The 16319-nt window shown below is 37.9% G+C and overlaps 1 protein-coding gene across 2 annotated transcripts in view; it reads left to right on the top strand.

The window, feature by feature from the left end:
* STAG1 (STAG1 cohesin complex component) overlaps positions 1 to 16319 on the top strand; it is a 203465-nt gene that overhangs the window by 114158 nt on the left and 72988 nt on the right. For both annotated transcript variants that reach the window (XM_074833498.1, XM_074833499.1), the window contains 3 exons: positions 880 to 1031; positions 5388 to 5461; positions 13990 to 14113. In XM_074833498.1, the coding sequence (XP_074689599.1) occupies positions 880 to 1031; positions 5388 to 5461; positions 13990 to 14113 (350 nt within the window). The remainder of the gene's footprint in view (positions 1 to 879; positions 1032 to 5387; positions 5462 to 13989; positions 14114 to 16319) is intronic.

The raw sequence follows: 16319 nt of genomic DNA, 5'->3' as shown, positions 1-16319 counted from the left end.
TGAATGAGGAATGATTCACTATAGCAAGAAACTTAGGGCAAGAAGTACATGTGGTGCTTCTTGAGTTACCAGCTTTGAGCGATAACAAGAGAAGACACAGTTACCATAAGAGTAGCTTCACTTCTCCATTTCTGTAGTTGCTTTTCTAACTTGAAGACAGTGCTGCATATTTAGCCAGAGAAGATGTGATAGTTTGCTACGTTATTTTGCAGGTTTTTCAGTATTGTGAAATGTGAAATGCTGTGTAACCACACAGAGCATGGGAAAAACCCTCATTAATGTTTTGTAAACATAAATTAAGACAAAAAAATATACATGAAAAATACCATATCCAGTATGTGTGAAAATGCACAAAGGGGTGTGTAAAGGGGTACGTAAAGTTCTAATCATATTTTTATACAACTATACAATTGACTTTAGAGTGGTGTCAGACTTACTTTCAGAGAAACAGTGCTGTGGTCCCTTGTAAATTGAGTAATCCTCAATAGCTATTAGTTAAGAGTTACCTTTAGTATGGAGGCATCTACAATGATACTTAATGATTCTTAGTAGAGAAATGTATGTAACTGCACTGTAACTGGCTTCGTGGTGTGCACTGATCCTGCAGATTCACGTGCTTGCTCACCGACCTTAAGCACTCAGAACTTGAATAATTTTCTGGAGAAGATGGTAAAGAACATTGCCTGGAGCAATATACTCTCTTTTCTGATCTTTAGATCAGCCAAGTGACCTGAGTATCGCTTGGGTGGGAATTGCCTTTCCAGATGACTTTGTGTCAGGGTCGAGTTGGTTATTTTTTGTGAGTATGGATCTGCTGAGGCAATATTTTTTAACTCTGACTACAGGTAAAGAGTCATATTCTGTTTTCTGCCTTTGCAGCTATGAAGCTTATGACTGCTCTTGTGAATGTTGCCTTAAACCTGAGCATTCATCAGGATAATACACAGAGGCAGTACGAAGCTGAGAGGAACAAAATGATTGGCAAAAGAGCTAATGAAAGATTGGAGCTGCTACTTCAGAAAAGAAAAGAGGCAAGTGAAGAGATCAATTTTTTTCCTTGTTCATGTGCATTCCCTCCAACAGAAAGTCCAGGGTGGTTTGTGACTTGAGTATCATAGTGAGAAACAAGAGATGAGTTCTGCAGTCATGTTTGTGTGATCTCAAGCATATTACTTGGGCTACATTTTAAAACCTTGTATTAACACATTCAGTTGAGTTTGTGCGCTGTTCTGCACGCACAGGATAATTTCTGTTCTCATGCTTGTGTATATGACCAGTCAGGAAGAATATTAGTCTCAAGTTGTAACTGTTTTGGTTATGCAAAAAGATTTTGAAAAGAGGATCACATGTAGCCCCTCACTGCACTGCCCATTTCTCCCTTTGCTCACTGCAATTATTACATAGTGTCTCATTAGTACTTCTTTTTGTAGCTACTTTCAAGAAACACTGGAGTGGGGGCTATAGCACCTGGTCTCAGGGAGAAGAAGCTAGGGAGACATTAAAGTCGCTTTTAGTAAGTACCAGTCTGGCATTAGGTGAGCAAAATCATTAGAAGGTTGCTGTAATCATCCCTAAATAAAGTATTATATCCCAGGAAATTCAGTTTTAGAGTTGTACTTAAAAGAAATTTAAAGATGACAAGTAGAAAATGAATACATATACACCCAAACAGCCATAATCTGTAAAGCTGCCATGTAAGATCATAAGATTGAAAAATTGAAGTATATATGACTTAGATTTAAATTTATTATTTTTAATATATTAGTTTTGAATATATTTCATCCACCACTGTTCTACTCCATGGCAAATTAAGGATGTCTGGGTGCTTTACCTGTATGCACCTGTATTCTTTTAGGTATAACTTTGACTCAAAATTGCTTGACTTTATAGTCTTTGTCTGGGGATAATTACAATTATGTATTTTTATTTTTATTTTACCCCTACGACCCATAACACAATTTTATTTGGCTTTCATAATTCTTAAAAATCATCCATTAAGGTACAAAGCAAGAACAATCTCTCTGACCCAAACTGCGAGGGAAACAAATGAAATATTAAATTCAATGTCAGCCTTAAAGCATATGCAAAAGCAGAATTGCTTTGTCAAAATAGCTGGGGCACAGTTTCTATTCCAGATTTGTTGATTGTTGCTTTGCATTTCCAGAGAAGGACAAAGTCTCTAATTACACTGATAAACTTGGTTTAGTCTCTCTCTGTCTGTGGACGTCCTCTATACTCATTCCTTCAGCCGTTCTTTTCAATATCTTTTGGAGATGCAGTATATGGTGGCTTTGGGGAATTTGAAGCAATGATACCCAGGTTAGCATGGGGCTGTGAAACCCTGAAAGAAGAATGAGCACTTGGCAGACCTTAACTTTTGATATGTGTGTTTGGTCTCTCTCATATCACTACTCACTAAAACTAATCCAGATGTTGCATAGGAGTAAGCCAGAGAGGAGTGGTGGTGATTGCGTATGTCCTCACATACATGGTGTTAAGCATCGTCGAGGGCCATGTGTAGAAGAGATTTATTAGGTTTAGATGGCATAATGGCTCTGTGTAAGAATTCCTAACATAATGCTCTATATTTCCCATCTTCAAATATGCTGAATTTACTTCTGTGCTGGCACTTTCTTAGTTGATTCTTTTGATGTAGTGCCATCATAATAAACCCTCATAGGCCCATACGCAGGTATGTGTTTATCTTCATGAAGTTATATAGGGACAGTTCACAAGCTAAGTGTGGCAAATAAATCTGAAGTAGAAGAGATGGCACGCTCTCTCTGAAGTGTTTCGTTCTCATGTCATCTTCTACATACCTAATGTGAGAGCCGTGCGTGAAGGTCTCTTCTTGTCAATGACATTTTCAACTGAACTGGATGATTTATGTTAACAATCTGCCACAAAATAGAGGAAGTTGTGTTTTAGTTGCTGCCAGTAGTAATCCAAATTTTGTGTTTGACATACATGTCTTTCTGAGCTTCTCAAAATGCTTGCAGAGTCAAGAAGAGAATGTTTCCCTTATTTTTACTTATGTTTAAGGGGGGGGGTGTTAAATCACTTTTGAATTGGTAAGAGCAGGAATCCCAAGACACAAATGATCTCTCAGAATGCCTGAAGTTAAGCACTCAAATTCAAGTACATCATCTAGAAAAGCTGAAAGTGTAAAAAGCAATTTGGAGAAAATTAATATATTTCAAAGAGTTGTTCATTTGTTACTGAAACTAAGATGCATTTGAGAACAATGTCTTTTAAATGTTAGCGCACAAAATTAAAAGGGGTCTCACATGGGCCTACAGAATCTCTGATTCTCCTACACCAGCTCTGCCCCAGCACCTGGATCCCCATATCAGTTATATAGCTGATGACTTACCATGTTTATAGCGAGCTGGAAATTCCCTGTAGAAAAAAACAGAAAAAGAGGGAGGAGACCATCCATGCTGTCCCCTCATCTATGCCACTTAGTCTTGTATAGTGCTGCTCAACTTCTCAAAGGAATGCCAAAGTACACTTCAGTATCTTAACCTTCTCATGGCTCATAACGTTCAGTCTCTCCTACCTCTCTTCTCTGGTGTGTTTCTATGTTAACGATTCATACCTAAAGTTCTCCAGGAGCTTCCCCTTTCCGTTTCAGGGCCTCTTTAGTTTTTCAGAAGGCCTCCTGAAGCTTCTTGGTTCATTCCCATCCTCATTTTACTACCACAGTCTGTGGTAGGTTGTCTCTAGCCCCATGTTCCTGGGGGTTTTTGCCTGCCTGGAGCCTGTGAAGTCAACCAACTGAGGAGTGGTTATAAATTCACGTTCCTTTTTGGGTTATGTATTCTTGAACAAGCATTTAGTCTGTGCATGTTTGCGTTGAGCTGATGCTGAAAATAGTGGTTCTCCTAGAAGCCATCTCTAAATATGCTTGTTTTATGTACCAGCCCTTTAGTGTATTCAGAGCTGGTGTGCACCCAGCTTTTCCCATGGTGCATAATCCCTTTTTCTATGAAATTAATTTCTCTGTCAGGTGTTTGACAATTTAGTCAAGAACCCTCAGTGCCTCTGTTTTCCCACATACAAAATGGAGACAGCACCTCCTTACGTTTTAGGAAACAGGAAGACTTCATTTACTGAGTTTTGCAAGCTACTTTAGATCTTATGTGGAAGATACTGTAGAAATGTTAATAAACATGGCTTGAAAAATATAAACCCCTAGGTGAAAGTGTTTATTAGCTCATGCTATGCAGGAAGTCAAAACAGTCGATCATCATTCTGCCTCTGGCTTTAAGATGTTTTATCTGTTAAATATATATGTCCATAATTATACAGGCTTTATTATTTTATGCATATATGCACTCTGTACTAGCAAGGCTCTGTTGTGGTTTTCATACTGAAAATGTGGAAAAAATACACATTCATACATGTGGTATTCTGCTTTGACATTACGAAACACCTTGATGGAAGATTGATGGCTTTGAGTGTAGTAGCAGTTCTGCTCCAAAAGCTGATTGTATAAAATTGGCGTCATCTTATTTAACAAAGCTGCATTTTGGTGTGCTTAAGTCATACTTATTTAGTTTAGTACAAAAGCTGACAGTATGAGAATACTTTAATTGATTCCAAGATGTTCCTTTAGGATGTGTTAACATATTCATTGACATAAAGTAAGCTTTCCATGGTACTTACAAAATGTGCGCATATTACACAGGAAATATTAAGGTTTTTTTAAAAAAACAGTCTTATTTATAAAAACATTCTCATAACACCTTTTTCATTTGAGTTTGGTTTGGTTTTTTGCAATGTAAGGCCTGGATGTCAGGAGTGCTCCAATGTGAAGCACCCATGCTCTGATTCTGGAAAGCTTCCTGATTCAGAAACTCCGTTCTCACGGGCGCTGGATGTTAAAGCAACCGACACGCGTACTTAAGATTGAGAACATCTTTAAGTACTTCCCTTAAGTAGGACATTGAATTTTTTGGAGGGGCTTCCTGATCTGTAACCAGCTTCATTTCTGCAGCTGACATTCACTCACAGTTCTATCTGTTTAACTATGAATACAGGACTGCTGACATTACTGAACACATAGTCTCTACTTGTCTAAATTTCAGTAGCAAAAAAAATGGTGATGACCACTTCAAAGGACTAATTTAAAACTAAATTAAATGCTGTTTGTAGAGAATGTTAACTGTCTTCCATTAAGGCATTGCATATATATATGTGTATATATGTATTTATATGCACACAATATAGGCATGTGCTGGAAAAGTAGAAAATGGTGAACATACTAATACCTTTAATTAAGTGCTCTTCCACAGTCTTCTAATGTTTCCCAACAAGGAATTGTAGAATATCAACTTATAATAAGCAGTGATCTTTTATTTATTTTTGTTTTGTTTTTTTTCCAGCTACAAGAGAATCAAGATGAAATCGAAAATATGATGAACTCTATTTTTAAGGGTATATTTGTTCATAGATACCGGTAAGAAAATGCTTGTTACAGGACACTATGCTAACAAAGTATAATCATGAATAATGCCAAGGGCAGTTTCTGTGTTGATTTTTCTTCTGATACAATATTCTAGATGCCATAAAAGCAGTATCAAAACCAAAATTATGGAAGAAATTATAAGTGTAACCACTATTAATTACACAGTAGAGCCGTCCACACAACTTTATTTTAATTCAGTAAAACATCTTTAAAGGGTTGTGGGAGACGTGGAATTTGAAACTTTGTTTTGAAAAGAAGAGCTGTCCAAGGTGAGAGCACAAACATGACATATCTTAAGAATAATCAAATGATCACTGTGTATCGTAAGAGGGCAGTTGTGGTTGCTGAGTACCTCTACTCTGCATTTCCTTTTGTATGTCTTAGGTGTAAACTGCAGATTTCTGATGTTTCCACCATATATTCTTTAGAAACAGCTACAACTTTGCTTTAGACTTTTTCCTCCTTTAATTACATAAAGGCAAGCAAAAGCCTTAATTCCGGTTAACATGTATTTTTTGTTTGTTAATTGTTTTGGGTGTTTGTAGCAAGAATATTAAAAAGTAACTGTGGTGTTAGCACATCACAAAGGGTTTTTTTAATAATTAATACGCTATGTCTTGTGAATGCAAAACCGCAGCAGGTTATATGTATTTGTGTGTGAATGTGCACGTGCGTGCCCTTTATTTATTTTAGGATTGCACAAACCAGTAGATTTGGACTGGTGCATCCTATTTTGGAGTATGGTTTATCAGAGAGCAGGAGTCTTTTCAAATAGATTTAGGGTTGTTTTGTATCACAGGATACCTCAGAGCATCTGCAGCATCTTGGTGCAACCAGCTCTTTAAATGTTAATTGATTTACCAAAGTCAAAAGATTAAATTCAAGGATTCTGAACTATGTAATTAACCTTTCAGATTTAAATTCTGGTTTAAAACTTTATCATTTAAGAAATCTTTTAGAAGAATGTTTAAAAACAAGAAAGGGTATATGAGAAAAGGGTTAGAAGTTGAAGAGGAACCCATAGTTCAGTTGGGCAGAGGGATTATTGTAATTATGGAGAAAAGTGTGCAGGAAACCTGGAAGGGGCTCATGCTAAGAAATACATGAGTGTGAACAATACAGTGGAGTTGGAGCATATATCTTCAGTACCCAAGCATGATACTTGAAAGAAAGTTTATAGTTCGTGGTCAGTATGCCTTGAGCTACTTGGCAACAGAAGGATGGGTACATAGAGTCAGCAGGTAAATTAGGATATTAGCTCAGCATAGCACTCACCCTGTATTGTTATGAAAGCCTCTTTTATGGCGTGTAGGTAATAAAGTTGAAGAGATTAAATGCAAAGAGTGTTTCCATTTTTGTCCCTTCAGTGTATTGTATCAAAGAAGAGGTCAATTTAAATTTTTTTCCTAGTAGCTCATACTCATGTGAGGGCTTGGAAAGACTCTACCTTTTTATGGCCTGCATGCTGTTTCTTTTTTTTTTTTTTCCCCTTTCTTTCTTTTTAAATCCTCCTTTTGTAACCAAGATTTCTTTTCATGCCTCCTGCCACCATTAGTAAAGGCCTGATTTTGCCAATATTGCTGTAACAAAGGAGAGGCCAAATAAATAAACTCTGCTTATCTGAGCCCTGAAAAAGATGCCCAGGCTGACACTGTTAGACCACTGAAAAATTTGCTGAAATCAGTCAAGTAGTGGTGTGCTCTGAGCAGGGTGGGTGGCACCACTTCTGCCACTGCTTAGAGAGGGTCAGGGTGGGTGGCACCACTTCTGTCACTGCTTAGAGAGGGTAACTGCTTCCAAGTCTGCCCTCAAGAGCCACTTTTGTGGGGAGTCATCGTCTCTCTGACTTTATTAACTTCTGTGAAGCTCCTAAGAGAGTCTGTTAAAACATACACCTGAATATGAGTAATCTGTAGACAACAGAGAACATAGATTCAAATTTCTGCAGTCACAGCTGTGCAAGAACATATAAGGGAAAAATATCTGTATTAAAATTAGCTAATTGAAGAGAAAACCAGGGCCAGGGGGAGAAAAAAAGAAAGGATTTCAAACTATTATCTGCTTCCATAATGTTTCTTAAACATTCCTTTTCTCCCGTAGTTCAAATGATTTATAAACTTGACATCATTTTACAGTCCTTAGATCATGCAGAAGTGGTAATGATTTCAAAAGAGCGTTATTTTAATTATTCCCAGAGAATAAATCCCTTTCCATAATATGATTCAGACTCTGCCACAGTGATTCATGCTTAGTGACCTTTGTAACTTAAATAGCAAGTTCTTGATCTGAACAGAAAGCTCCCCAAAGTGTTTCATTGAGAATGTAGCTGTCTTCCTACTAGTAACCTAGTGTTGCAGTGAGGTTATGTGTTCTTTCTGTAGATTGGCTTCCAGTTAACTTGAAGATTTCAACGCTTACTTCTCACATTAAAAAAAAGAAGAAAAAAAAAAAAAGACTTGCAGAAATAGCTAAACAACTTTCTAGGTGTAGCGTTAGTCTAGAGTTAACAGCAGATTTGGTCAAAAATTGAGATATTCTAATAAACATGCAGGAGATGTACCTACCTCATTACGTATTTCCTTACCTCTTTCCTGAATCAGTTTTTCTGACTATTTTTGTGTTGCTTTATGACATATTTGGTTGTCCGTTGATTATTTTTTTACCATCTCTAAAACTGAGAGTTAGCATCAAAGGGGAGACGTAAGAGTAAATTCAATTAGAGTCAAGTTGTTGAGCTCATGTTGGTGAGAATAAAACCAGCGGAGATGGTGACTGTAGTAAATAGAACTGCAGGACCGTGAGGGTAGTCGGACTCTGAAACAGGTTGTCCAGAGAGGCTGCAGGATATCAGTCCTTGGAAATACTCAAAAATTGATTGTACAAGATGGTAGGGGCTTGGATATGGTGATGTTCAGAGATCCTAATCTCAAAGTAAACAGTTTTATGTCTGTGTGAGTAATACCTTTGGTATGTAGCAATGAGATACTACATACTGGTAGGTCAGGGGTCTTAAAAGTAGCCTTTGGGTTTTTTGTCTGAAGTTAAACAAGTTGAAAATTGCTCGCAGGGTGCATGTATATTAAAAAAAAAAAAAAAGAGGGAGGCCTATTTCTTCATTTCAGTGGTATCTGCATATCAGAGATTACTTTGAATCTGAGTTTATTGCCACATAGATTCTCAGATGTAGCAATGATAAACATTATAAAATGTTCATCACTTTCTGCCATTATTTGAGATGTCAAAATGTTGGTTTTGCCACTTCCCTGCTTTTGACTTAGCAGTGTGTGTCCAGACACCTTTCCCTTTCAGAGGGTAAGATTCAGAGAATTCTTATTTGAGTCCTACTTCATAATATCTTTTTGGTTTGAATGCTCAAAGAGCTGTTCCTCCAATGTGTATGTCCAGCAAAACAGAACTATTACAGTTTTAACTTCTGGCAGGTCTGAATGGGAATCCTCAGACTGATGGACACGATGGGTTTGTGAATTTATTCAATGCAGTTAGCCTGTCCTGATGTAGTATTTTGGCAGTACTGAAAATTAAGGTAAAACTTGCCAAATCTAGATGCCATCTTTACAGAGAAGATACTTTTGTCTCCTTCCAAGGTGCTCCTTTCCCTCCTACTGAGTAAATAGGATGATGGTGACAAGTTACGTGTGAGTTCCACTCTGAGAAACAAGAGTGTTGCATGTAAAAGAGGGAGAGGGGATATTAGATGGAAGTCTGGTTAGAAAGCAGGTAGGAGACTGAGACGAGCAAAAACCAGTCAGCACAGGGAAATGAAAATCCAAACAAAACCATAGAAAATCCTTTTCCCTTCCCCCAAATGTGTTATCCTAAGGAGGTGAAACACATTTAGGTGACAAGAAAACGCATTACGTTTCTATGTATATTGGAAAAACAGATAGCAACTACCAAGACTGTTTGTCTCTTATAGGCACAAAAAAGAGAGGCAAAAAGTTACATCTTTGTACTTAAATGAGTTTGACCTTAATATTAAGTTTAAAAACACACACCGCTCCCTTTCCTACACAGCTGTGTCTCATACTTCATATAAGCAAAGCTGTTAGTATGGTAAGTCTTCATGCCTTCAAACAATACAATTCCTTGGTCTGTCAAGAATGTTGGATAATCAGCTTAGTGACACATTATTGAAATAGCTATTTAAGTAGCACTTTGTGGGAATTACTTAGAAATGGGAGTGCTGCTTACCAATCCCTCCCAGGAGTGGGATATGCAGTGAGCGTTCACCAGAATTTTTGGAAGTGGGCTCTGCACGCTTATTTTTCTTACCCTTCTTCCCTTATGGGGTCCTAATTCAGCTCCAGAGATGAGGGAGTCATAGGAAAAAAGTAGAAGAGACATTTTGTCCAGTTCTCCTTATAAGTACATCTTCAAAATGTTTAGAAATTGTCAAGCAGGCCAAGAGACAGGCATAGTTTAGTCCAACTGGCACTAGTATATTATTGTAGAGCCATTAATAGTAAATTATTGTAGAGCCATTTCATGTCTCTTGACGGGAATTTGAGATTCCATCTCAAAGAATGCCAAAGGCAGGTGAATGACCCTCCCTTCTGTCTTTGCTAGAAGGTTTTCTCATAGACTGACTCTTATCCCAGCCCATTGACTGCAACATCTTTCTTTTCTGCACATATCCAATTTGCATGTGGAGTAATACCATGTTCTTCTGCAGGTTGTCTGTACTGCTTTCTGTCTTAAGAGCGAGATGTGAGAAGCAACAACTCCAGTGGTTATATTAGGCAAGCAAACAAGCGATAGGAGTGTAGTCAGGAATCCTTTAGGAGCTTCCAAGAAGTCTTGAAGCAGTTACTGCTCTGCTAGTCATCTTCATTTCTTGCCTTGGGTATTTTCCCTCAACACTCGTAAAGCTTTAAGGTTTTAAGTATCCGTTTCAGTGCAGATCAGCCAGGTTAGCTTAAATTGCTTTCAGTTTTGGTCCTGTTTAACCTAAATGAGTTTGTGATCAGACGAGACGACCCAGGAGTTGCAACTGGTAAGCACTCCAGCAAGACCCTGAGGAGCATCCCGATCTCCACCCGACATATCCCAGTTATCCATTATAGACTATGCTTCAGGGCCCTAAATACTTTTGACCTTAATCAATATACTTGAGTGTAATTTAACATGAAATATATGCTAAAGTGGCACTTCTGATGATTGTTTCTCTGAAACAATGAACTGGTAAAACCTATTTCATGACTGTACTTGCTATGGTTTTTCCAAAGTTTGATAGGCCTGCCTTGTCAACCCAAAATTTTAAAACGAACCGGTGAATTTCTTACCTGATGCCCTTTTGTCAGTCTCTTTATGAAGTTGCATCATGGGGGGCCTTTTCACTAAGAGTGGGAATGTAGGTTGTGAATTTTGCTGTGAAGAGTTTGCTAAGTGTTTCCCATTACTGCATGGACGTGACTTTGCAGTTTGTGCTGAAAAGAAGGTTAAATATATTTTACGTCTAATTTCTGTAGGTCCAGCATTAGTTTTGGTTTCTGTGCCGGACTAGATTCTGTTCCTTTCTAGAAGCATTTGGCAAATAATACAAACTTACATCACTAATTTATAATTATGAACATTAATAATGCATTAATTATTCCAAAGGTACTGGTATGCTGGTATGATGAGTATATGTTCTTGAGTCATCCACAAATAGTGTATATTTTCAAAAAACTAAACCATAGTGACTATGACAAGAAGCTAAAATATATTTAAGTGTGTAAAAATTATAGTTTAATAATAAGCAAGTGATGACATGCGTAACAAAGGTATAAAGGCTGTTTGACTGTATCGTGTTTGATACAGCGTCATACGGGCATGGTATCTGTGTTAGTGATTCTTGCAAGAAGACAAATTGTTCTTATTGTAAATACCTGGAAGATGGTGATGGAGGGGGAAACTGGTGTCTTACAAATTCTTCTGCCTCTCCAGCAACTTGAGTCTGTTTGCTAGTCTCACATGCATTGTGCATGATTCTTTCCCCTGTTCAATTATACTGAAGATGTTACATTGTTATTATGCTAAATCTTGTAATTAGTTGAATAGCTTTATTCTTTCTTTTTTCTTTCTTTTTTTTTTTTTTAAATTATAAACAGCAGCTTGGAGTGGCTGTTTGTCCATAGTGCCTAGGGATACCTGAGAAGCTTTTGAATCAAGTATCAGTTTTTCACTGTCTGCCTAGGGAAGCTTGAATGCATTCTTACAGAAACGATAAATTTTCCTGATTTTTGGCTGGCTGTGCTGCATGATTAAATAGCTGTTGACACTTGGGTTGTTTTTAGGATTGCCATGAAATCCTTCCAAAATGCTTCACAGTTAGTAAATTTATAAGGTGGTGAAATAGCTTACTTGGATGTGAGGACTCAGACTGTCAGCCCCTAGTGGAAGTGTCTTCATGGCTACTCTGTGTTGCTGCATATCTGGCTCCCCTTTTTCTTCTTGATTCATACTTACTGGTTTTTAAGTCCTGCATTCTGATTCCTTCAACCGCTATTTTGTTTTAAAAAGAGTTTAAAATTAATTCCATATAAGAGAATTGTTAATCTAATTTAGCGTGCAGTAACATACAATTAGATGTATATATGAATATATTCATAGTTTTAATTAAAACTTGTCTTCATTGTGGCTGCATTCCCCATAATGAATGCAGTTTTTATAGTGCAAGCCCTTGAATGTAATATTTTAGCATATTCCTCCTTACAGTATCTAAAACCTGTTTGAGAAATCCCTGGTTAGGAGGAGCCCATTTAATGTCCTACTCTGCTTGTAATTCAGCTTGTCTACATTGTGGATTGACAATTACCTTGGTTTTGACGTTACAGAGTCTTCAGGGAGTTTGACAGAACAGTTTTAATGATTCTGTTTGGAAGCTGATAGAATCAGTGTGTTTGTGTAGGCAAAGAGAGACAACGATAGTGGTTTGATGGCATTTCTACAAATTTCCCCCTCACGTTCATGCATTAGCGTTAAATGCATGTTTTATGCTGTTACATCAGTACAGTTTCCTCCCTCTAATTTGACACTGAGAAAAACAGAGACTTGCCTGTAGAAGTTTCACGCTAGTCACGTGTGATACTGTGATTGATTGCCGTGTTCATGTAGGAGCTGTGCTTTGCACCTTGGTGTCTGGAGGATCGTATGCAGTACGACGGCATCGGTTGAGGTGGACCAGTCTGAAGGTTGAAAGCACATAGGCAGTTACAGTATGGAGTAACCGTGGGTTTGGTATACTGTTTTGTGTGTATGCACTTATGTAGTAAGCATCTTGAACAAAAGATTGAGTGCATTTTATTTATATTTTGTAAAATTGAAGAGTTTAGGAAAAATACAGTTTCTCTTATTTCGCAATTATTCTCTCACTTGAAGCTTGGAATTTTTTATTATTTATTTTTCATTAATTAGATTTCATTTTTGGGCTCTGTTGGCACTCCTTTAGAATTAAATTGATGCTTATTACTTTTTCAAAAAGATTTTTTAATAAAAATACAGAACAAGCATCTCAATTATAAGCAAGGCCAGTGTTTGCAAAGCACCAGACATTCCCTTCTCTGTACAGTGGCTTTTTATGTTCCTCTTTTATTACAGCTGAAATTTTGAACTGTGAAGCAGTGCCAGCTGGAGTGGCACAAGTGATTTCTCATAGTAACAGATGTCTCAGAGATTAAATTACTGAAGGGCCAGATGGCCCCAATCCCTTCTCGTGTTGTTTAGCCGTCGTTCATTATTAGTAAATATGCCATGCTCTATGTCAGTCAGGCAGGAAGGTGCCAATCAGATTGAAATCATTTCCATCCCTGATCTCTTTAGGTGATCTCTCCAGACAGTTTCCTGCTGCCCCTCCTCAATAAGCAACTGATAAGTCTGCCTGAGATATGTCTTTGCCTTTTCCATCACTTGCCACAGTCAGAATGTAGAAAAAAGCAAGAAAACTGGAAGAAACCCATGTTGAAATGTAAACCCTCTCCTGGGTTTTGTTATAGGGGCTTTCATGCGGCGCATGAAACAAGATCTGTTTTATCTATCAAATTCCATTCTGCCCCTCTGGCAGGCTCCTTTGGTTAGACCGAATAACTTTGTCCACCTTGCAGTTGTTCTACACCTCTAGCCAGAGAGAGTGAAGCCTGCTAAGCAAATGTCAGTGACAGTGCTCAGAAACGATTGTCTGGAGGAAGTTTGTAGCTTGGATTCATAATTATGTTTGAAAAGAGGGAGGTAAAAGATGGAGTAATAGACTAAGAAGCAACCTAGGGTGAGAATTTTTTGAGATAATGGGAATATCATATGTGAATGTAGAAATATTGCAATTATTAGATGGACCAGTGAGTTCAAGGACATAAAGGAACAGAAAGTCAGTGAGACAGCAGTGAGAACAGTGGCAGGCCCTACGTAGTGAAGTTCATCAAAAGTAAAAGCAAAATATTATAGCTAGGGCAATGGGAATGAGAAGTAAATGGTTTGTGTCTGTAATCTGGTTAATACTTTTTCTTTTCTTTTTTCCTTGTTAGTGATGCTATTGCTGAGATTAGAGCTGTCTGTATTGAAGAAATTGGTGTCTGGATGAAAATGTACAGTGATGCCTTCCTGAATGATAGTTATTTAAAATATGTTGGTTGGACACTACATGACAGGGTAAGTATTGTGTATGACTGTACATAGCAGAGTGTACTGTAGGTAGCTGGTGTTACACTACATGTTCAGTATATAATTTTTGATTTGTAAAGAGATAGTTCTTTTTTTCTTGCTTGTTATTTATCTTTCAGCCAGCTTATTTCAAGGTATTCACTTAAATTAGGATACAGTACTCCCAAAATGCACACTTGGTTCACATGCTTTTCATGTTTTCAGTCTCCATTAGAATAACTTAATAAAAATGTTTCCATGGTGCTTTTCTTCTGATTACAAGAGAAAGAGAAGTTTCCTCAGATCACCCCTGAGAACCTTTGTGTCTGAAGCAGAATGGAAAAGAGATTTCCAGATGTGTCTTCCATTTACATTGCCCAATAGTAGAGGAAAGAGAAACCTCTGGGTCCCCAACAGACATCACTGGCTCTAAAACCAGTGGAGTTCTCATCATTTTCCCTTGGAGAATCTCTTCAAGGTTCTCTTTAGCTTTTTCTTCAAAAAATTATTAAAACGCCAGGTGGAAGCAAAAAGATTTATATCTAGAGGTTCTTTCCTGCCTCACCACAGTTCTTAGTACCAGTGGTATCCACGATATGCCTCTGCTGGGTGGCAACAGGCCGAAGCCCCGCTCAGTTCATTCCTAACACTATAGAACAGGACTTCACACTTCTAATTGAATGGGGTTTTTTTTACACCAGGCAGCAACTGCAACTAGCTGTCCTCCCACTCTCACCAAAACCACTAGAAACACTTGTTTTACTCTAAACTGTTTTGCTAACATTATCCAAGGAAAAGAGACGAAACCTAGCTATAGTGTTGAAATGCTCATTAAATTCCAGCATCCTGATTCAGACTATTCTTTTTTTCTAGGAGCGCTGAAAAAATTAAAAGTTTGCAAGTTCATTCTGATGACTTGCATAACTGGTAGTTAACAGGTGATTCTTTAAAAAGAGATTTCTTCAATAGCTTTGCACAGCATATTAACAGTGAGGATATGACTCAGTCACTCTTTTTGTGAAGTCTGAACAAGATCACTTAGAAAGATCTTAGCTTTTGCTAATGAAAAAAGTTAGCTGCTGCTGGTTCTTTTGCTTCAGCTATGGCTGACAAGGATCTGCATCTTACCTGATTTGGACCAGCAATTTACTTGTTAAGAGTATCCTGTATGCTTTAGAGTCTAGACATGTGATGTCATTCCTCTCTAAACCTGTAGTTCTCAAATTTTTACTTTACAGACTTTCCCCAAACTTTTACTTTGCATCTCATTGTTAAGAAACTTGATTAGGAGGAAGATCCTGCTTACTGCTACAATCAGCCGTGACCAGTGTTTACTCTAGAGACTTCCTATAATTGAAGCTTGGACATGGAAACATGACCATCACAGTGCTTTGAGGGGCAGAGCTGCTGCTCCGTTTGCGTACCTCGTTTTTAGCATTGGTGTGTCTCACTACAAGCCATGCTTCAGGAGATGGACATCGCTGCTTCAAGTTATCAAATCAGTGGGGAGGTCAGGTCAGGTTGGAGGATTAGGGTTTTAGGTGTGTTGGGGGACTTTATTTTACTAGGGCTTTTAATTAAAAATAAATGATCCCTTGCATAATTGCAGCGGATTTTTTGGAGCACATTCTAATCCTTGCAGAACATTTCCACAAAGTAGCACTTCCAGTGGGAGAACAGAATCTGGTAGGTTGCACTTCACAGTTCTCCTCTCCTCCTAGTATCTGTGAAGTCCAGCCATTTCTCACATAACTCCCTTTAACCATCTGTGAAATCTAGCCATTCCTCACGGCACTGTCTGTGACTGGTGTCAGGTTCTCACACTTATCTGTCACATCCAGCAATTTCTCATGTCATGTCCAATAGCTTCTCACATCCTCTTTAGTCAGCTTAACCTCAGGCCAGGGTCTAGTCATCTGCCTGCAGCCTTAACATATATTTATACCTCAACTTTTTTAAAATTAATGTGTTCTTTCATATCAGACAAATTTTAAATTACAGTGTTACAGTAAAAAAAATGGGTTTCCATCTGGACCAGACACAGTAGAATTCTATCAGGCTGCTCTCCTGCCTCTGCTTGCTTTGTAATATGCAGGCCTCCAAAGTGCCTTGGGGTTTTAAGTCTTTAAATCACTAGCTAATCTGTTTTATATCCTGGTATACATGATATGTGATTTTTTTAATTGATGTTGTGTACGTTTAATATATAGAGTGA

Source organism: Strix aluco, chromosome 9 (genome assembly GCF_031877795.1).
Source record: "Strix aluco isolate bStrAlu1 chromosome 9, bStrAlu1.hap1, whole genome shotgun sequence".
In the NCBI taxonomy this organism is placed as follows: domain Eukaryota; kingdom Metazoa; phylum Chordata; class Aves; order Strigiformes; family Strigidae; genus Strix; species Strix aluco.
This window is presented reverse-complemented; position numbering and strand designations above follow the sequence as displayed.